The 23440-nt window shown below is 42.8% G+C and overlaps 1 protein-coding gene across 2 annotated transcripts in view; it reads right to left on the minus strand.

Annotated features, from left to right (window-relative positions):
• Window positions 1–5464: 5464 nt before the first annotated feature.
• EGLN3 (egl-9 family hypoxia inducible factor 3) overlaps window positions 5465–23440 on the minus strand; it is a 40028-nt gene continuing 22052 nt past the window's right edge. For both annotated transcript variants that reach the window (XM_083619317.1, XM_083619318.1), the window contains exons 2-5: window positions 16832–16951; window positions 13873–14009; window positions 10752–10825; window positions 5465–9218 (exon numbers count right to left, since the gene is read on the minus strand). In XM_083619317.1, the coding sequence (XP_083475443.1) occupies window positions 9181–9218; window positions 10752–10825; window positions 13873–14009; window positions 16832–16951 (369 nt within the window). In that variant the 3' untranslated portion in view covers window positions 5465–9180. The remainder of the gene's footprint in view (window positions 9219–10751; window positions 10826–13872; window positions 14010–16831; window positions 16952–23440) is intronic.

Consider the following 23440-nt stretch of genomic DNA (forward strand, 5'->3'; position numbering starts at 1 on the left):
TGGAAAAACGGCATCAGGTGGAATGGGCAAGTCTGTACATATCACGTTTCAAGGCTGATTACATAAGGAAGTATTTGTTTATGCCTTGCATGCATTATTATCTATTTTCTGCTTTCTTCCTTTGCTGTGCTATGCACGCATGTCAATGCTCCCCAGAAGCAACTTGTGCAGGATTTCACTGTTCCTTGTAAACTTGAAAGGCAGGGAAGGACGTGGCAAAAGAACAATAATAATGATGATGATGATGATGAAACAAATCAGAGGTGGCTTGTCTGTCAATATCTTGCTGGAGGGATTCAGTTGCATACCACCTCTTTACGTTTGTGCAATTAAAGCAGATTAAAGCCTTGGCACCACAAATTCATTAAAAAAAAAACACACCTGGACTTTTTGCAGTTAGGAAAGCGATGGGAAAATGCACTGAAAAGTGTGGGAATAACAAAATGATTAAAGGTAAGAGTTCTAAACATGGCACATGCAGATCAGGATGGATGCTCATTGGTGTATCAGCTCCCTGCAAAGAAATCAGAGCAAATGCTCAATAAAGATGGCATAACCTAATCTCAGCATCAGCTTTGTGCAAGCAAATCAGGATGATTGTTCAGTGATAATTAATGCTCAGGGTGAGTCCAGAGACGAGTGTTCAAAACTAATTTTTCCGGTATGGAGTTAGTGGTTGGACTAGGAGCTGGGAGACCAGGGTTGAAGTCCCCCTTTGGCCATGAAGCTCATTGGCTGACCCCGTGCTGGTTACTTCCTCTCAGACTAACCTACCTCAAAAGGGTTGTTGTGGGGATTAAATGAGGAACAGCACAACTGTGCTCACCAGCTTGAGCTCCTTGGGGGGAAAGTTGGGATATAAATGCAACAAATCACCCTACCTTAATGTGGACAAGGTGGTGGAGAGCAAAAAGTTCAGGTTGGGGGGGTGTTCTCATGGTCTGATGGCATAGGATGCAGCAACCTTGCTTAGGTCTAGGTCTGGTTAGTGTCTGAATGGAAGATAACCTGGGAATTGCGGTCTTGAGCTCCATTGGCAAAAGGTGGGATATAAACGCAATGAATGAATGAATGAATGAATGTAATTGGAAGATCAGCGCAGGATTTATTCTTAGCACTGAATATTCAGCCTGCAAAAAGACCATGCCTAGAGAAAGCCTTTATGTTCCGTACTATAGTAGCCATCTCAGCCCTGCCTAGAAAACATGGTTGTTGTGAAAGAAAACAGCTTTTGTGGTGGCAGCGTTTTTTACCATTAGCATTCCTCTCTGAAAACAGAGGAAGGGAAGTTCATCTTTCTGAAATGAATTCCCACAGGAGAGCATTCTTCTCTCTTGCTACACTGTGAAACTCCCACGCAGACGTCGGGGGGGGGGGGGAGGGGAGAGAACCTTCTGATGCTGTCACATCCTTGGACCCTTTTATCTCAGTACTGCCTGGCAGCAATTCCTAAACAGAGGCAGTGGAGTTTCTTGCTCAACTTAACAGGTGAAACCCATTTCCCACAGAACTATTGGGCCGGTTCCAGGTCAGAGGGGACTCTGGGCTCAGTGCCCCATCCCCATATGTGTGGGTCTTGCTCAACTTACTTGGCAACAGGGCGTAACAAGCGGCGGCAAGAGAAAGCTCAGAGGTGGTTGCAGTGAGCAAGCTATTTGTTAACGCAGCACTTGTTCCCAACATAGCAATGATACATCAGGGGCACTGCGGGGTCATAAAAAGTTGGGATTTTCACTGTTAGTTGGGTTTGTTTCTCAGCCATGTGGCTATCCTAAGCTAGCGGGTAGGCAGCCTTTTTAATCCCCCTTCCCCTCACCATGCCACCAATTTGGCAATTGTTACATTGGGTGCATTGGGAAGAGAACAAAAAGACAGCTCACTCACTCTTGAGATTGCACAGGCTAGCTCTCCTGCATTTAACATGCATCACAAGGGGCTCCATGGGCCTACCAATGTAGGTCTCCTTCATTTGAGGGGAATGCCTGGTCTTATCGAGACCCTCCTTGAATCGGTACATGTGCAGGGTCCCATTTCATGTGGGTGTGGTGTTGTAGCTGGAGGGCTAGCCCCACACCCCCTAGGAATTTTCAGAGCCAAAGATCTCAAGAATAGAGTGGTTTGCTGATAAATCCCTTTTCCGAGGGAACTCTGGGAACTGTATCTCTGCAAGGGGAATAGAGGTCTCAGCACCCTTAACAAAGAATAGTTCCCATAATTATTCGGGGGAAGCCATGACTGCTAAAGTGGTATAACAGTGTGTCTGTGGCCTAGCACCAGACCACAAGAGCAATATTTCAGTGGTTGTTGAAATGCTGCTTCAGCCTGGGCTAATCCTCTCCACAGGCTGAGGATCTCCATCCTTAATCGTGAGCCGCACGTCGATCGTTCCAGATGCAACTTCTTGCCACCACAGCAGCTCTGAGACAAACCATTCGCTCTCTCATTTCTCATTCCCCTCCAGAGAAATCAGATTCCACTGTGTAAAGGCCCCTTGGCTGAGATCAAGGACCAAACTCTCTTATCTTTTAGCTGTAGTGGGAGGATTTACCGCTGTGGGAGTCCAGCAGAGGAATTGAATAAGATGTTGGCATTAACCAGGGTTGTCAGCATGAGAGAATTGCTGCGCTGAGATCCTTAGTTCGGCTCCTATAGTATTTTTTTTATATAGTGCCTACCTTTTAAAAGAAGTCATGTTCGGTCTTTTCACAGAGTGTTTCTACAAGAGAGCAGTGAAAGGCATTCTTTCCTACAGGAGTGTACAACTCAAGTCCGCCAGATGACCACTTTTATATATATTTTAAACTAACTCAGCAGGACCATAATTCTAGATCAACCACAGAAGAGCTTTTCTGTCACTCAGTGTGCTCTTTTTAGTCTATTCGTTGTTGACCCTTTCCCCTCTTTGTGATCCAGGGGCAGAATATACCCTTCCTTCACAATGCAGCACCACAGGCTGCCATCTGACACCTCCCCCAACTGCCCAACCCCCCCCATTCTTCTCATTTTCCATCTGCACTCCATTACACTGTCTCCTCTCTCTGAACCCCACAGCACAGACTCTGTTCTTTCTCTCCAATTCCAACTTCCTTTTCTTTCCCTGCACCAGGGAGTAGCCTCTCTTTCACCTCGCTATGATACAGCTTTAAATAGTCAGTTTCCAGAGCTCCCTGTTAAACCAATCTGGAAAGCATAGCTTTTTGAGTGGAATAGGGGTCTCCAAACAACGTTCAGTATCCTTAACAAACTATGACTCCCAGGATTCCTTGGGAGAAGGTGTGGCTATTTTAAGTAGTATCATAGTGCTTTAAATGTATGGCATGAATGTAACCTCTTTTTTTTAGCTATCCAAAGTGCTCCATCTAAAAACTGGAGAGTTGCTGTTGCCTGCCATAGCCAACACTGAACTAGATGGGCCAATCAGCTGAAGCAGTACTGTATAAGGCGAGTACTATGTTCCTGTATACACAGGGCCGGCCAGTCCATGAGGCAATGTGAGGTGACCACCTTGGGCGTCAGGATCCGCAGGGGCAGCAGATCTGGCCTCCAAGAAATACATTGCCTACTGCTGCCACCACTCATTGGAGGCCAGTTCTGTTGTCTTCTCTGCAGCCTTTAGGGGGAAGCACCAGAAAAGAGGTATGAAGCCACAGTTTACTATTGTGATGTTTGTCATACAAACAGGCAAGACAAGACAACCTAAAAGCAATTTAAGGTGTGGAGCTGCCCCAAAGCTTAGATGCTTACATGGAAAATGCCCAACCTGGTTTAAAACTTGAGTGGATGGGAAATGGTAATCAATATTGAAAAGCACAGAGGACTTCCCTGAGCATATTCAGAACTTCTTAATCCAACACTTAATACTGAGGAAGTGCAAATATTTACAGTGGGGAGTGTTTTGCTTCAGAACAGTCTCCAGTCGATCTCTTGCAATCATTGCTAAATACAGGAGATGCACAGAAAAGTGTAGGCACACCCCCGATTTGCACACGGTGATCACAGAAATTGCAGCAACAGCAGGAGTGCATCCAAGGAGATTTGTTGTTGTTGTGAGGGTGCAAGCCTATTGTCCCAGGGAGGAGATCCTGGGGCCCCTGGATTTTTGTAGATCTCCCTCTTTGTGGGCAGAGCAGATCCGTCTGTGGAGATTTCCACATTGCGCTGTGCCTCCACCCTCAGTGCTTTGACAGTGAATGGCAAAAAAGTGGCATTCTGTGGGCAAATTGCAAAAGGCTTTTGTTATGTACTGAGTTGAATAGGATCCAAACTGCAGCAGTCTGATTGGTCCTAGAACAATAGGATTCAGAATGCAGCAGTCTGATTGGTCCTAGAACAATGCAGCAGTATGATTGGTTGGCAGGAACCACCCAATCATGCTCCAGATATAAGTGAATCCACAACCTGATTGGCTTACGGTAGAATTCCAGAATGAGCCAATCATGTGCAGCCCATTGTGTAAATAATGTATATAAAGCAGATACTTTGAGGGGACATTCATTCATTCCTCCTCACCACTATGAGCTGAATAAAGAGCATGAAATCACTTTGCGACTCTGAGTATATTTCAGCTTTGAATCTGCTAGCTCCAAAGCTCTGCTATGCCTCCAAAATGAAACCAGAAGGCGGGGAGGAATTTGCTGGCCTTATTGATGACATGCATATTTACTTTTCCAACAGACCATTTGGAAGGAAAACCTTTTCCCCATCTTCTTCTCTACTGGGGTGAGTGAGGCAAGGCCTTGGATTCAGTAGTTCCACTGCCTCATCTACCCTTTTGGATTGTACTGCCCATAAATCAATGGTTCAAGGGATAGCTCAGTTAGTAGAGCATGAGACTCTTAATCCAAGGGTCATGGGTTTGAGCCTCATGTTGGGTGACAGATTCCTGCATTGCGGGTGGTTGGACTAGAGCAGGCTTCCTCAACCTCGCCCCTCCAGATATTTTGAGACTACAATTCCCATCATCCCTGACCACTGGTCCTGCTAGCTAGGGATTATGGGAGTTGTAGGCTAAAAATATCTGGAGGGCAGAGGTTGAGGAAGCCTGGACTAGAATGATCCTCATAGTTCCCTCCAATCCTACAAGTCTGTGATTCTGTGAAGTGGAGTTTGTATTTTTATTTTTGAACAGAGGAGATGTGTAGTTGAATTGCAGAATGGAAGGAGCCAGAGCCTGATAATGTATTGGAAAGAATTAATAATGGCAAGATGGGACCAGCGGCAGACCTTGGGGTCTCAAATTCCAGCGGCACCCTGTGCAACATTAAAAACTGGCGCGCCTCTCGCCTTCCATTCTACATCACTGTTGCAGCCCCCTATTGACTCAGCGCCCAAGTCCAGCCACAACGATTCACGATAGACTTCACACGCTGATAAAATCTGCAGCATTATAAACCAAGGTTTGCTCCCGGCTTTTTGGTAGAAAATAGGAATATATGGAAATGAATTATTGAGTCAGTACAGAGTATGATGGTATGACCCAGTGTTTATTGACTCCTGAAACACTTTTTTCCACATTTTTCTTTTTTAAATTAACATGAACACAAAATGTGGGGAGAACAGCAAAATACCACAGAATGTTTCAGTAATCGGCCCACCTGCCAGCAACGATGACCAGCATGTAGCCTGGCAAAAGGTATGTCCAAAATGCACTCCCAGAGATTGTTGGGGAGTGAGTCACAGGTGTAAAAAGCAAAAACCAGAGAGAGAGAGATTTGCCAGCAAATGGATACAATTTTCATGCAAGCAAAATTAGGAATCAATTATTATGAAAATACCAAAAATTACCTAATCAGTGGGTATGGAACAAAACATTCGTACAAGATGCAAATTAAAGACTACAATTTCTGGACTTTCCACCCCACTCCCCTGAAGTTGCTGCCTCGTAGGAGCAAAGGAAACACTGGAGGAATATGAGATTACCACAAGTCTTTCGGCACAGGAAGTCTACAAATGGGCATCCAGGTTTAAAATACAAATAGCCTACTCATAGGAATAGTTCTTTTGTTTTTTAAGAAAGTTGGCATTTTTGCCCAATGTTTATTCCATAGCAAACACAATTGCTTTGAATAGCAACTTTGCCTGGTGTGTTTGATGTGCAAAGGAAACAGATTTGGAAAGGTAATTATTGGGCTGCATGCTTTTAATTGAGTCAGCCATTAGACTAATCAATGAAGGCTGCAATCCTGTGCTCTTAATGGTGCACACACCATGTATTCATATAGGGAGTATTATGCTGTCACTCCACGCAATGCTGAATTGCAGTATTTGACCTCAGGTAAGAGCATCTGAGGTGAAACTCAAATGTCTAGTAATCATACTTCATTACTACTAAAGGCACTGGAATTATTTCACACCCCTTCCAGTTCCCATGCCCAATTGGCGCCGTTTGGTTGAGATACCAGCAGTGAATATTTCACTCATATTAAACTCAACCATCAATACTTTTTAGCTTGATCCAATTATTTCATTGATCTGCTGCCACCATTTCTTAATAGACCACTTAAGACGGTTTGCAGAAACAGAATTCAGAACCATTCAAAACAGTTCACCCATTTTTGTAATAATCTGAAAAGTATCCAAAATTTTGCATAAATATAACATCACTAAAACATTCAAATACTTTACCACGCTTACAACCATAGTTCTGAGTATTCCTGCATTTTCAAGTTTTTAGATGCTTAGGAGTTAAGATGAGAACGCAGGCTGTTACTTATCTATGAGTGGTGAGGACAATATGATAATCTTTATTGTCATTGTCCCATACAGAACAACGAAACTGACAGTAGCTTTATAAAAGTGTGTGGTAATATAGTTCTTTTTCAACTGATGTGAGCTATTCATGTTATCTGTGAGGGGGGAGGTTTTATCACTCACTAGTACAGATGGGATGAATCAGTTTCTATGCTTTATCTATTGAAGTCTAATTTGAGCTGATCAATTCTTTCTGAAATTAAGCAGGCTCTTTGTGTTGAAGTCACACAGCAATCCCACCAAAATGCGTAAAACCATCTTGATCACACAGGAACCTGAGGACATGGAATCGTTCAGAAGCATCTTAAAATTCAGACTTCAAATATGGCAGCAAGAGAGTCCTTTTTTCCCTTAAAGAAACAACTGTTAATTTGCTACAAAACATATTGCCTTTACATGCTGTGTTGTTAAGTGGCTTAATATTTATCACACACACGCACAGGTATGTGCTAAGACTAAGCAATGCTTAAATATTAGTCTTGTTCATGGGCTTTAGTTCTGGGAGAGCATTGTGCTTGTCTGGGAATATGATAATGGTCATTCCTTATTTAAATTTATAAAGAGTAATAGCACAAAATGAAACCACTGAAGAAAATGTTGGTTTGTATGAACAAGAAAAAAGCAAACTGCCTGTGTCAATTAAGTTTGTGGAAATATATGGAACATGGAAGAAAATATATACATATGGAAGAACAAAGCAAGGTTCACATCATTGCTATAGGTATCAATGAAATGAGTGAATTTATACTCATCTGTTGTTTGTGTTACATACTTTGGTGAAAACAATACGATTTTGAGGGAAATAACCATTGTATTGCTCCCATTCTACGCATGATCTATGGTAAGTGCTGAATGTCTAGGTTTCTGTTACTGAGAATAAAGAAGTTTTCTTTTCTCTCTCCTTAAAAAAAGTGAAACTAGGGTAAGAAAATTTGTGCTTGGTAATTACTAATCCTGCCTCAGCACAATTCATGGCTCAAATGCAGGAAGGAAATATTTTCCTGCAGTAATGTAAAACCTGGGACAAAGTAATTTCTCTCCACACAAATCACAACATACCCTGAAATAAAAATACACAAACATCTGACCTGCAGTGGGGATATGACTTGGCACCACAGAGACTATGAACCTTAGTCCAAAATGTTTTTATAGCATGTCTGCCTGCAAGGTAATGTGCTATGATATTGCGTAGGTACAGACAGTATCGTACGTCCCATCTAACACTTTTTGCTGGCACAACAAATTTTAGGACTGAGCTGTAAAGGTTGAAGTATCGAACACACTTCCTCATAGACTCACAAACAACAGAGATTAGGTCTGAGATTCAATTGTACAATCCGAGCTCCATTAACGTCAGAGGAGAAATTAAATCAGAGATGTAAAGTGACTCAGGATGGCATTCTGTATCTGACCACAGCTATCCTGCCATGCAATTGCCAGGTAAAAAAAAAAACCAGACAGAGTTACATTTCCATCATTCAAATTGTGGCAGTTGGAAGATCAGTTTTAAAAGAATAAAAATAAAGCTTGACTAGGTGAATTCTTGGCATATATGCATTCAGTTTATCATCAACTTTTTTTTTATTTAAAAAAGGTTTACAAATTTGGGTAGGAGGTGGCTGCTTTGTAAAATGTGTATAGACAGATCATTTATACTTCAGAAAAAGAAGAGGAAAAACAGGAAACAGTGGACAGCTGCTCAGCTGCTTCCACCTCTGTCCTGGGGCTCTAAAAGGCAGAGCAATGGAACGCTGCTGCTGCTGCTGCTGCTGCTTGGCTTTAGCAACATGAATAAAATCCAGGCAATTTATGGGAAATGGGAGGCTTATCCTTTTAGGGGGGCGATTAACAATATAGGCTGGTGAAGCCAATAGCCTGTGCAGCAAAGTGACAAGGCGGCCCATCAAAGGCCCCACGTTGAACATAATGAAGTTGGCTCCTGACAGACGTGTACTGTAGTTCCGTTTTGCATCCCTGATTGCTTCTGTTGCTGCCCATCTGCAGTCTGCCAGAGAGGGATCCTTCCCATTGAACTAGAAAAACGTACATAAAGTGCAAATCAAGACTCAGGTTTCCCCAACAGTTTCGAATGCTTAGGATCTTTATTACCAGTATTGCCAACTCGGTCTTGTCATTAGCACCAGGCTTGGCGATATTCTTCACTTTCTAAAAAACAACACCTGGTGGCGTTCTTCACTTAAAAGGCAGGTAGAAAAGAGGGGTGCTTTATGCCAAATGGATGTGGTAGGAAGCTGCCAGGAGTACCGTCACTGTAATATGCAAATGCTAGACAGTGCCCAAAAAATTAGTGCATTTCTGCAAGAAGAGAGTCCAGTAATCACCGGAAACGGACCACATCTTTGGATCTTATTGCTTGCAAAACAGTCCCATAATCATCATTAAAAGGAATTACGCTGGGTATCCCTCTGTTCAGTCTTCGTTGAGAACTGCTTCTGTCTTCCCTGCATCTACAATGAAAGATCAAATATATGATTAAATGCCAGAATACGTGTTGCAGGCAGGCCAACACAGTACTCATATTGAATATCTGAGTTTATATATCTTTTCCAGAGAAAACGGCAACATTCTTACTGTTCGGGTTTGTAGTAGCAGGAATCTGAACCCAGATTTTCATGGTCTTAACTACACCACCACATGCTTGAAAACCAAACCCTGGTCTTGCTGCTTATCACAACTGTACTATTTTTTTTTAAAAAAAAAGATCTCTCAAATGCTAAATCAGCAATGAGAACTCAAGAAATCCAAGTAGCCTGAAACTAAATGTTTTGGGGTACATATGGTTGCCACCTCTCTGCATCTCTTTCCTACCTTCACAGCAAATGTTTCATTCTAAGATGATTTGTGATGTCATTGTGGTTCAAATTTTCCCACCCACCCTCCACGTCATTGGCACAATGAGATCACATCATCTAGAACAGCAGCAGCAGCTACGCTTTCCTTATCTTGGTCTGGTTCCTGCATCATATCAAGCCATATTTTAAAACAAACTATGGTTTAAAGCAGGGGTCAGCAAACGTTTTCAGCAGGGGGCTGGCCCACTGTCCCTCAGATCTTGTGGGGGGCCGGACTATATTTTGGAAAAAAATATGAACGAATTCCTATGCCGCACAAATAACCCAGAGATGCATTTTAAATAAAAGCACACCTTCTACTCATGTAAAAACACGCTGATTCCTGGACTGTCCGTAGGCCGGATTTAGAAGGCGATTGGGCCGGATCCAGGCCCCTGCCTTAGGTTGCCTACCCATGGTTTAAAGTGAAGGAGTGGCATCCTGGTGCACCTTGCTCAAACATACCAGAGCCATTCCTTCCCATACTCCTGCTTCTGCCTTGCTAGAGAGGAAACAAACCAGATTGGTTGATGTCATCTGAACTTGGCTCATGGGTTGTTTTCTCCAAACAAACCACAAGTGGTAACCAAGGTTTCTTGGCTTTCCACTCATGGTTTGTTTGGAGGAAACAAACCAGCAACCCCCAGTTCTGGCAACATGACAAGCCAAACTCTGTGTGGTCTAGCTGTGGCAGCAGGAGTAAGGCAGGAGCCAGATGTTGCTTGCTCACACTAAACCATAGTTTGTTCTAAACTATGGACTGGTGTGATGTGTGAACTGGGCCATTACGTATTTTGGAGCTCACTTATAAAGAACTGATATTATCTGATTTAAAGTCCAGTGGCCAATCAAGGGAAAGGCAGCCACGGTCGAAGATTGTGAGCAAACTGCTCATTCTGAAGATGCAACAGTTTCAGAGACGCTTCTGCATGGGGCATAAATACTCTGAATGCATTGCCCAAATTGTGGAATGCAGACAGGCTGCTGCATACTATACAGTACATCTTCTGGCAGAAACCTATTTTCACATATGAATTGAATTCCTGGATCAGGCCTAAGGTGAGTTCCATGTAATTAATTCTAGGGAGCTTGTAATATCACAATATGATGGGTGGCAGATTTGATGATGTCGTAAATAAATGAACATACCAACTAAATTCCTGAATTTCTTTTTGGCTTCTGCTCTTTCTTCAGCATCAAAATACCACACAGTCATGGCATACCTGTAAAGGAGAGGAAATCGATTTAAGTCTCTAAATGCTACCCTGAGAGAGGAGAAAACGACACTTTTCTCTCATATAAATAATAATAATAATAATACAGAAACAGTGATTCACTTCAATGTTAGAAATATATTAATAAGCAGCCAAATTGGTCAGTAGGTGACAGTCTAGGCATGCACATCACAACTCTGTTCATTTGCATGCAAGGCACACAGATATAAATAGGCAGGCAAATACAGCTTTTTTTATGCCTTCATCTCTATCCAGTTATAGACACATCTAGAGAGTAACACAACATACAACAGGTAACCTAAGTTGTCTCTAAGTTCTGTATGGCAATATTATGAAACATGAAAATAATTGACTATAGCTACCTAGTACATTGTCTAAAGCAAAGATCACCAGGTGTCACTAACGTAAAAATGCCATCAGAAAGAACCACATGAGCAACAATATTTTACACATGCCCAGATCAGTGAGAGCAATCATGGCAGCAGCAGCATAAACAGTGGCAAAGGGATGTGGGAAATAATGGTGGCAGAAAAAGGTTCAAGTCAGCAGGAGCTTCAGACAACTAGCTGCAGCCACTTCACCCCTCCTTTTGCACAAGTAATGAAATGAGCCAGGGACCACAGCTAGCCATAGTTTCCTTTTATGTTGGAACCAGGAAACTATGGTTGATAGCTTCCGAATAAGCTAGAATATGAAGTCATATGGTCTAAAGTTGGCTCCCAGATCCTGGCTTGTATGAAAACTATTAACCAGAGTTTCCTGGTTTCGGCAGAACCAGAAACTACAGCAAATTGTGGCTCTTGGTTGGTTGGTTGGTTGGTTTGCTTGCTTGCTTGCACAAAGTGGGGAGCAAAACAGGTGTATGCAGGTGCCTGAAGTTTGTGCTTATTTTGGCTCATTAAACTTACCGTATTTTTCGTCCCATAGGACGCACCTAGTTTTTTTGGGGGGAAATAAAGGAAAAAAAATTTCCCTTTGTTTCCCCCCCCCAAAACCAGGTCGAGGAACAGCAGGATGGCGGCGCTGCGCCTCCCCGCTGTCCCCCGAGCTTGTGGGGCTGGCCGATGTCTGCCCGAAGCGCGGGGCACTCTGCTTCAGCGTGCCCCACGCTCCGTGCAGCAGGCTGCTATCCGCAGCCTAGGGAGCCCTGCGGGAACTCCCACAGGGCTCCCCAGGCTGCGGATGTCTGCCCCGCGTGCGGGGCGCTCCGCTTTAGGGCGCCCTGCGCACCAGGCGGCAGGCTGCTATCCGCAGCCTGGGGAGCCCTGCGGGAACTCCCGCCGGCTCCCCAGGCTTGCTGATAGCTTCCTGAAGCCTGGAGAGCGAGAGGGGTTGGTGCGCACCGACCCCTCTCGCTCTCCAAGCTTAAGTGAAAGCCTGTATTCGCCCCATAGGACGCACACAGATTTCCCCTTCATTTTTGGAGGGGGAAAAGTGCATCTTATAGGGCGAAAAATACAGTAGGTCTCAATCCTCCAAGCCAGGATTTACATGGAAAGCCACTGTCAACAAAGCATTTGCTATATACCTCAACCTTTATGGGGCTGTTTTGAAAGAAGTGCTTGCTTACATGCACCAGCCCTAGGTGGGTTAGAAAAATCTGCCAGCTGGAGGTTCTTTTTTGAACAGGGTTGGACAACATGTTCAGCATCCAGAAGCACAATAGGAATCATATGTTGAGCCAAGAGGTCAACATTAATTTGCATAGTGCTTTACACAAAACCATGCATATGCAAATCACCGTCATTCAGGGCTTTTATTTACTCTAAATGTGAAAAATCATTAAGTCATTTCCTCAAAAACATAAAATATGGCATTAGAAGAAGCTATGGTTAAAAATAAAGATAATGAATCAAAACTGTGTTTATGATAGTTCATAGGCAGTTTCTTGATGGTTTTTAAATAACTCACAGTATAACCCCATCAGGGGTTTTTAAAAATCTATTTTGATTTTGGGATTCTGGTAGATTTTGCTCTTTTTTAAATTTATGTTGCTTTTGATTTGATGGTCTTATGTTTTATGTTGTATTTAAGTTGTCTGTACACTTATTTACTGTATGCCACCCAGAGAATTTGGGATTGTAGGGTGACATACAAATGCTCATAGTAATAAATAAACAAGCAAGCAAACGATACAGATTTTTGTCCCTGCTAATTTCTTCAGCAAAATTCAGCTTTAATGGCTAAGCTAGAATATTGGTCCATATAGCGCAGTTTCCTCTAGCCTGAGTGGAAGCAACTCTCCAGGTCTAAGGCAGTGCAAGAAAGGTCCTTCTGAGATCTGCTGCTTTACAACATTTAACTAGAGATGCCTGGAGATGGTCTTCTGCATGTAAATAATGCAGCCTACCACACTGGACCCATTGGGAGGAGTTCAGTGTTGCACTAAGGAATCGTTGTTGTTGTGTTAGGGCAAGCATTTTGGCTTGCCCGATGTAATGATTCCTCTCCTCCTCCTGGCCTGATCCCATCTGCAGGTGGGGGGGGGGGGAGAGAGAAGGGAGGAAGCCCTGTTGTGCAAGAGGAAGTCCTTATGCAGGGCTTCCTCTGATGACTCGTTAGATGAACCCATTTACTATTTATTTCTGGAATAACAATGTTTCTCTAGGTGATGTGCAAAAGAATACACAATTAAAACAATATTCGAAATAAACAAAACCAATGAAGCCCACTGAACCACAATTCAGTCATAAAATCAACAGAGTGGGGCAACCAATTCACTATCAACAGAGCACCCATCCAACAAGTGAAACCAATCAATTGCTGTCTATCTTGGGAGCAAGGACATAAAAATGCAAAATATCCATGGATGAAATCCACTGTCACATGAGCAAATGTTCTCTTCCTATTCCTCCTCTTCCATGCTGTGTCCAAATCTGCTCTGGAGGGTCCTCAATCCTCCAGGGCAGATTTGGGGAGCACACAGGAAATGGGGAGAGGCTTGGGTGCCAGAATTGAAGTCCATTCCACTCACAGATGCCACAACTGGGCATCATCCAATGGTTGTTGTTTTTTTTAACTCACATCTTCTTTACCTTGTTGCATAGGAGGGCTGCACTTCATGTGGGTTCCTTCGATCTGACCAGAAAAAAAGTAATCTGTCGAACAGAGGTTCAACGTCTGCTACGTAGGACTTGCCCTCCGGGAATATTCGTAGAATTCCACCATGTAGCTTGAGAGAGAGAGAAAGGAAGAGCATTCACTTTTAAACATAAGAAAATTTAAGATAGGGTTGTGAATCATAAGTGTTTGAGAAACAGAAGGGGAGATTTAATGTAAAGTAAAAGGAAAAATATTACTGGGAGGAGAAGCACCGTTAATGGGCTTAGGAATGATGACTGACTGTCAACAGGATAAATACAGAAGTATACCTCTGTTTAGGCACATGATAGAAAAGAAACAGCTTTATTTATTCTTTCTTTTTATAGAATGCTTGTCTTATCATTTGTGGAGTTGTTTGGTTTTTTTTTCTTTCTTTTTTTAAAAAGGTTGCCGCCTCCTGTTGGGTTCGTTGTAACTTGCAAGCGAGGCTTGATTCTTGAGAATATTTCAAAGTGTACACTTGCATATACGGTTGTTTCTCTTCGGATCCCGCCCCTCCCCATAAACTTCCACATGGGACACTGTTGTAAAAGTAAAATCTAGTTTGCTAAAAGCGCCAAGGAGGCTCCTATGACCCTCACAGAGCAACAATTCACAGAGTTCCCTGAGAAGAGAGATTGGTTGCAAAACCACTCTGATAACTGTAGCTCTCTGAGGGAAAGCAACATCTCCTAGCAACTCTCGGCACCCTTAACAAAGTACATTTCCCAGTTTTCTCCAGGGGGAGCCATGGCTGTTTGAAGTGATATGACACAGCTTTAAATGCATAGCACAGATGGGGCAAGAGTTTCCTCACTGTTTTGTCTCTGGTACGCCAAACCCGGGGGCTTTATTTACCCCACTCCTCTCTGTTTATTTATTGCTCTCAGGCTTGTTACTGGCACTTACACAGCAGCCCAACTGTAAGCCATGGGGCGCACCCACAGGACTGTCACTTTGGTTGAGAGTTTTCCTTCACAAGGAGCGTGGGAAGCATCAGTGGAAACGGCAGGTACATTTTCCTCCTGGGAAATGCCAGCACTTGGATGAAGAGTCTAACCACGCAGACATCAAAGCCGTCTCTGGTCCCACAATCTGCCAGCCAACCAAGTGGAGAGGCAGCAGCAACCTGTGCTGCCTTAAGGCCTTTTAAAAACATGGTGAAGTTTGGAAGCATTTTCCAGTCGTCTCTGAGCTCCCAGAATAAGTCCAGGTTGACACATTTCAATAGGGGACTGCAGCCAATTATAGCTCCTGATGAGCTACATATATGATACTTGTGTTTGCCACTTGTAGACACTTTTGTGTATACTTAAGAAAAAAAAACATTTTAGGGAATTGGTCCTAATAATATGGCAGCCTGCAAGTTATAATGAGTCCTCCAGGAGGCAGCAACTCATTTCACTCGCTCGTGCAATTTATATACTACTTATATTTAAATAAAACTCTAAGCAGAAAAGAGTTCTAAGAAAATGTAGTCCGGGTTCTTCTATTCCCTACTCAGAGGGTTTGGGATCTTACTGGCTTGGTTTGCACATCAATGGTTTACCACGATCACACCTTTATGGTCTATTTCGCTCCTTGAAGCCACGAATGCCTGGCTTTGTGTTATGTCCGAATCAGGGATCATGGCTTGTTTTGTTCCCAAGAAACCACAATCAGTAGCTGAGTTTGTTCTTGGATTACTGAGCTGGAGTTTTGCAGCAAACAAACCACAATCCCCAGTTCAGCTGCAAAACTAAGCCAGGGATTGTGCTTTGCTTCTTCCCAGGACAAGAGAATAGAAGTGAGCAATGTTTTACCACGATGTGCAAGCTGGGCCATTCTGTCAATATTTCCTTGTCAGTCACGAGGGCTGGGCACTGCTATTGACTGTAGAAGACATTTTTTTTTCCAGATTCAGGGCTTTGAAAATTGATGTTTTTGACAGATCCTAAGTGCACAATGCCAACTCATTTCTCTTCAGGTACATCATGGCAAACTGCTTCCAAGCCCTGAACAGGTATGTTAGCAAATACACTGCTATTTATGAGGTTTAGGCTAAGGCATGGAGGGCGAGGCTTACCCGATAATGAAAAAATACAAGTTTGCACAACCTCCTTCTGCATAACGCAAGAAAAAAAAAATCCCTCATAAGCACAACTGTTCCTTTAGCATTCTTTAAAGGTTGTTTCATGGGAGGGAGGGATAGTTCAAAGGATGAGAGGACTACAAACTATCCTGTGATTCTTTATGTAATCTGCTTCAGCTGCCAAAAGCACATTTGTTTCTTTGCGGTGTTGTTTTGTTTTCATTAGGCTAAAACCTTCATTATCCATCTCTTTAAACCCTCAGCCCAGAACCTCCAAATAACTACTTGCCTTCCAAAAATTGTGTGTCAAATGGAAATAAAAATAATGCAACAAGGAAATGAATTTTAGCTTCATGTTTTCCCTGTGCTCACTGTAAACAATGGTTATGTATCCAGTAACAAAATGGTGTTATGGTTCAGTTGCTTCCCAACCTGGTGCCCTCCTGGTGTTTTTGATTACAACTCCCATTAGGTGTGCCAGATGAGGCTGAGAGAAGTTGTCATCTGAAACATCTGGATGTGCTAGATTGGGGAAGTCTGGCTTAGGCCAGGAGCGGATGGCAGGGGAAGCATCACAGCTGGCATCACCTCATGGCAATGGTGGCACTGCCACATTCTGGGGTGGGGTGGGGTGGAGCAGTGCGTCAGTGATGTCAGAGCACTTAAGTTGCACCACAGAGTCCACCTGGCAACAAAAATGCTGTCCACAGCACTGTCCATCTCACCTGCTACTCCTGGCTGAAGACATTCTACACAGTTCAATACAGTGTTAAAGAGTAAGAAAGCAGTACAATGCAGAAGGCAAGCTTTGAGTGCCTCTCAAAGTATCACCGTCTTCCTACCTTCGAATCCCAGTTCTTGTTCAGGTAGTAAATACAGGTGATACAGCGCCCATCGCCATTCGGATTGTCTACATGACGCACATAGCCAGTTCCATTTCCAGGGTAGCAGGCTACCATTGCCTAAGCGATGAAATGCAAAGAGAATGAACATTGGTTAGATTTTTCTTCATGGATGTTTTATAGTTTGTTTTTTGAAGAAAATACTTAAAATGCATAAACAGCAAACATCAATGGAACGCTCACAGTAAAACTGTTGAGAGAAACATATACCCCACCCTGGGAATCAATGATAATTGACACAGAAGCAAGCAAAGCGCGTAACACAAACTGAAATCAAGAGGATACCAAACTGAGATGAGAAAACCAATATGAACGAGATAAAATGGCAATAAGGGGATAATGTAGAAGAGAAATGGATAAAATATTTGCAGATACCAATAGAATTAAGTGAAGATTTTTTTAATTAAAAAATGAATAAACCCCCCCCCAAAATAATGTTTCCACTTTTTTCTTAAACTTTCTATTTACTCTTTTTTGCCATGACCCAAACAATGCCAAGCTTTTCAATGCCACTGATCACAGACTGATTTCTGTAGGTGCTAACAAGATTATTCGCACACACCCCATTCTCCTGTAAAATCAATGCTTTTAAGAAGCAATGCTCCTGGATGAAGAATGTGAAACTCATTCTCATTTCAACTGATTCGTAAATAATTTTAAGCTGGAGATAAGAAGCAGGTTAAACTGAGGAATAGTCAATCAAGTGCCGGCAGAGAACTTAAAAATACATTTTAAAAATTCTGCAGCATTAGTGTAGGAATGGTTGGTCCAGTCATACATGAAGTTGTCCCGTCTGCACATGCACACCCACCCCACCCGAAATTCGAGCAAGCACCATGTAAGCACAGGTTGTTGGTGTATGGTCACTTTCTAGTCCATTCTGGTGCTACAGTGCTAGGGTTCAAGGGGCCAAACTAGACATGCCATGAAAATGCTTGTACTGACAGTGGCAACTACCTTTCCATCACCGCTAAAATCGTGATGCATTTGAAGCAGACCAAGAGGAGGGAAGTGGCATGAAGGGGCAATGTGAAGCAGAAACCTATCATGCACACAGTTTTTCTTACTCACATTAGAATATAATAAAGAGTCCTGCTGGACCAGGCCAAGGACCAATCTGGTCTAGCTTCTTGTTCTCACAGTGGCTAACTAGAGGCCTATGGGAAGCCCAAAAGCAGGACTCATGTCCAACAGTACTCTCCCCACTTGAGATTCCCAGCAATTCAGAGGCAGGCTGCCTCCACAGTGGAGACAGAATGCAACCCTCAAGGCTAATAACTGCCAATAGCTGTATCCTCCAAAAATTCCTCCAAAGCTGCTTTTACTGGTGACAACAGGAACTAGAGGGTTTGGTATATATATTTCTGTGTAATGTCTAGTTCTCAGCCCTAAGTTATTCAAGTGATTTTTCAAACGGCACAATCCACTAGGAAGTTCTCCTGAGCAAATCCCATTGAAATGAATAGCAGGTGTGCAGAAGCACTTGCACAGCTCACTTTCATTTTACTGGGACTTTCCAAGGAGAACTTTCAAGCTGAGAACTTTCAGCTTGTGGTTTCAGAGTACAGGACTGAGAGTTGGCCAGGTCTGGATAACAACAGACCATGTTTTCTTGTGGGGAAACAGGCTGCAATGGTGATGCTCTAAAGATTATCTCCATTTTCATTATCTGCCCCTGAGTTTGCCATATGTCCCTTTTCCGAAGGAGCATTTCTAAATGCTTTCCCATAGCCACTTATTTCAGGTACCATAATCACATACTGTTCTCTCATATACTCTCATTTTCTTTTAGAGTGCTCAAGTGATATAGTTTCCTTCTTTCAGGATGCTTTATATATAAACGCCTTGAAGGGAGCAAAACTCCACAGCCTGAGGTTGCTCTTGGCTCTTTTGCTGAGCTTTCCAAATCTATCAGACTGCGCTGACATGGTCTATGTGTCTGCTGTCTGAGGCTGAGCTGCAGAACTGGCCAAAACATACTGTATTACACTTCTTGTTCTGAATATTTTCAATACACCGTTAGTCCTCATTTTGTTTAGTTTACCAGACCAACAAATTTGAAACACCCACCATAAAGCGCAAGTGAAGACAACAAGGTAGAATGAATGTTGCATTCCAGGTGGGCAGGAAAAGGAGGTTCTTCACGGCACGTACTCATTCAGTCTGCTTTTACAACTGGAACAATATCGGAGGCCGGAGGCTGTCATTCCTGATTATCTTAATTACCACCACTTGCTGGAGGCCAAGTGTCTCCTAATCTGGAGAGGCAGGTGTCCATAGTTACAAGGGGAAATTCTCACCTCACCTCTCTGTGGGGGAATGGGCACTACTGCTCACCTGGAAGCCCCTGGGTCGGAGGCAGGTGGTGCCACAACCTGGTGAGGAAGCTTTGAAGTAAGATGCAATGGGAATAACCATAGCTCAGTGGAAGAGTGCATGCACTGCATGAAGATGCTCCCAGGTTCTATAGTTCTGCTCTATTCTGCCTCAGTCAGACCACACCTGGAATACCATGCCCAGTTCAGGGTGCCGCCATTTAAGAAGGATATTGACTAGCTGGAATGTGTGCAGAGGAAGGCAACCAAGATGATCAAGGGTCTGGAAACCTAGTCATATGAGGAACAGTTGAAGGTGGTGGACTCTCCTTCCTTGCAGGTTTTTAAGCAGAGGTTGGATGGCCATCTGTCATGGATGCTTTAGTTGAGATTCCTGCATTGCAGGTGGTTGGGCTAAATGACCCTTGGGACACCTTCCAGCTCTATGATATGCCTTGCATCTGCAGTTAAAAGACTGAGGTGGCAGGTGATGTGAAAGACCTCCACCTGAGCTAGTATGCAATTAACCTGACCTGGTGTAAGGCAACTTGATATGTATTCTCTATCTTCTTCAAACACATAATATTTCCATTACCACAAATGTTCTCTCACTAGATAATATAATTTATAGAGAGGAGGACTTGATTGCCAGTAGTTTGGTAACAGGTTAAAAAAGTATTATTATTATTATTATTATTATTATTATTATTATTTATACCCCGCCCATCTGGCGGGGTTTCTCCAGCCACTCTGGGTGGCTTCCAACAAAATATTAAAATACAGTAGTGCATCAAACATGGTTTTCATCTACTTGTACTGATTGGTGAAAATATGAATAAATTAATATATGTACCATTGGATATTTTGGGCCAATATAGGGCAGCATACAGCTCACCGGCTATACAAAGGAAACGGTCTTGGCATAGTGCCATGTCCATTCAACGATACTTCATACAGTCCTGCCCAGAGAGATATTATTGGATTCATATTCTAAACCCTTGGATTTAGAACACAAGAAAGGAAACAGCAGGCAAAACATCTCTTCCACCCTTCCTTTCGTCCCCACCGCCACATAAAAACTCAATTGGTGGTTTAGTTACACAAGCCTCTCTCTCCAATTCTGGTTGAAATTCATCAAAGAATGCTTGCAACACAGAGAGCAAAGCAAAATAATGATAAAAAAAGATATTGGCAATTAATTGGTAGTGGATGCCTTGCTTTATTTGTTTTAGACACATATACATAAAAACAGAAGCACTGGACGTTTTGCAACATGGAACAGACTGTATGTTGCTTTTAATCGAAAGCAAGATAAAATCACCAGCAATTATAGGTTTATAATAAATCCAGTTCACATGTTTCTGCATAGGTTGCTAGCTGAACAGATGTTTGGCACTCTAAACCTTGGCTGTGCTGATTACACATTGGAGGAGGGCCTCAAGTTCAGTTCCCCCGAACAGATGACAGGTGCATTCAAAGTGAACCAGCTGGTGTGGCGATTGCACACCGAGATCCAAATCTGCAAGGATCATCGTAAAGTGTGTGAACAATTTTTAACCCTGTGTAGGAGCCAATCAGGAAGGCAATACATGCGTGAGAGTCTGTTGAGAGGCATGGATTAGCCTTACTGGAATATGGTTTGCATGTTGTTTGCTCTCAAGAGATCAGGTTCTTTTTAATAATAATAATAATAATGCATGCAGTCCAGCTAATGATGAGCAGCTGGAAACCTCACAGAGTCAAGGTGGTGTAGTGGTTAGAGTGCCAGGCTAGAAACTTGAGAGACACAGGTTCAAAACCTTACTAAGCCATAGACACAAACTCTAGCGTTCAAAAGCTTATGCCATAAATATATTTGTGAAGTTTATGTAGTTCAGTGGGTAACTTTGGTCCAATCACTATCTCTTCAGCTTAATTTACCTCACAGGGTTGTTGTAGGAATAAAACTGGAGGGGGCATGCATCCTACCCCGAGATATTAAGAGGGAAGCACACATTTCCTGTTTTTACTAGGAGTTATCAATCGTTTGTATGAGCACAGCTAGCGAAATGTTGCAAGAAACTATTTCCAAAAGGTTTTGGATTTATGTCATTAAGGGGTAGGGTTTTGCATCTACTACACTGGGTTTTAAAAAAACAACAGCTTTCTGTTGAATTTGCAATGGGACTTTAATGGGAAACTATAACTATTTTCTGATCCAAAACCAAGAGGTAGGCTATATATTTAAATATATAAATGTATATGAGTAAATGATTAGAATAACGCACCCAAAAAAATCCTTATGTTAAAAAGTGACAGCTCAGGCAGCACAATGTGAGTGGAGAAGAAGGGCTGAAACATTATATACTTTCCACCAACCCCTAGATGAAGGCTTAAACAATCATAGAATTGTATAGTTGGAAGGAACCCAGAGGGTCATCTAGTCCAACCCCCTGCAATGCAGGAATCTCATGTATCCATGACAAAAGGGCCATCCAGCCTGTGTTATAAAACCTCCAATGAAGGAGAGTCCTCCACTTTCCTAGGGCGTCCGTTCCTCAGAAGACACATTTCAAGGCTGATAGAACACCACAAAAGTTAATGGAACAATGTAAGCTCATCTGCGTCTGAGAAAGCTCCCCCCCCCCAAAAAAAAATATCCCCAAAGCACGTCCTCCACTTTCCCCTTTTGCTTTTGTTTAAACCAGGATGGGCTAAAACAGCCTCTCTCTACCTGTGGGTCCCCAGTTGTTAGAAGAATGCCCCTCCCTGTTTTTGAGCCCCGTGGATTGACTGTTTTCTCACTTGCTTTCTTGAGAAAAGTTGGCTCATTTCCAGGTGAATTTGAGGGCAAGGGGGGGGCAGAGATCTTCTCCATCTCTTAACTTGGTGACAGGATCCTGTCCCAAGCTTGGGAGTGGGTGGGATGTAATTTCAGGGGTTAGAAATGAATAAAAAAAATGGATAAAAAAAATAAGTTTGCCCCCTCAAGCTGGCTGTGTATTCTCACTTTGCATTTTCATCACAGAGCAAAAGTCTCAAGGCTTTTTTTGGGGGGGGGGGATAAAGGCTGAGAGAAACGCTCAGGCCACAGAATTGTGATTTTTGCTCACAGTCTGCTCTAATTATCAAAATAATTAATCTTTCTTTTGTGAGAAGGGTGTTGTCTTACTCTTTAGTCCCTTCCTGCCCCTCCACCCTTCAACTTATATTGTGATGGATATTTATCTGCAAGCCTCCTAACTCCTCCTGTCCTCTCATTAGGCTCCTTCCTAGGTTCCTGAACATTCAAACTTCTTGTTTTCCCTTTTTAAATCGCATGCAGCAGATGTTCCCATTTTCTGCCCCCCCCCCGAAGTGCCCATAATTTAAGAACTGATCAACTGGACACAGAAAGCAGCCATGCCATCACAAGCCGACAATGCAAGAGGCTGTTGAAAACTAATTATTTTCCTGCGCGGGGTGCGGGAGGGAGGGGAGTCAGGAGCCAGCCTCCAATTAGCAAGAGCAAACACTCTGGGTGCATCAATGTATATAGATATATAATATATATGTATGTCTATATACACACACATGTTTCAGTGGAAGCTCTTTTGGTTCAGGGAGACTTCCTCAAACTGCTGTGTGTGTGATCTGGCTCCTTGCCAGCTAGATGATGGCTTAATGACAGTGCTACGTGCAGAGCGTGAGGCTATCAGCAATCAAACACAAACTTCACTCTAGAGTACACTTCACAGAGAAGCGGTCGAGGGAAGGGAAAGCACATAGAAAACATACAGCGCTTCTCAGTTCTGATTCTTGCTGAAAGCTCCCCCCTCCCCACCCTACTATCCCCAGACAAGAACGTACACACAAAAAACCCTTTCATTCCCTTGCCTCTCGCATTCTTCCGGAGCTGAATACAAGGGGATACATACAGTGAGTTGATATAGTTTTTTTTATTATTATTAATTTATATACCACTTAATATGCAAAATCCCAAAGCGGTTAACATACAACAAAGTAAGACAATTAAACAGAAAAGAAAAATTGATACACAACACTTAAAACTCAAAATACAAAGAAATGCATGGGTAAAAACATCCTATGCCCTTTTAAAATGTGTTTTTGTAGGGGGGGCTATTGGGTTGTTATTTTTATTTTTATTATGTATTTTGTGGTTTTATATCTTGATTTTATTCTGTGAACAGCCCTAAGACCCCCAGGTATAAGGCGGTATATAAATTCAACCAATCAATGAATCCAGAAAAGCCAT

This window comes from Podarcis filfolensis (assembly GCF_964270895.1).
Source record: "Podarcis filfolensis genome assembly, chromosome: 1".
Lineage (NCBI taxonomy): Eukaryota > Metazoa > Chordata > Lepidosauria > Squamata > Lacertidae > Podarcis > Podarcis filfolensis.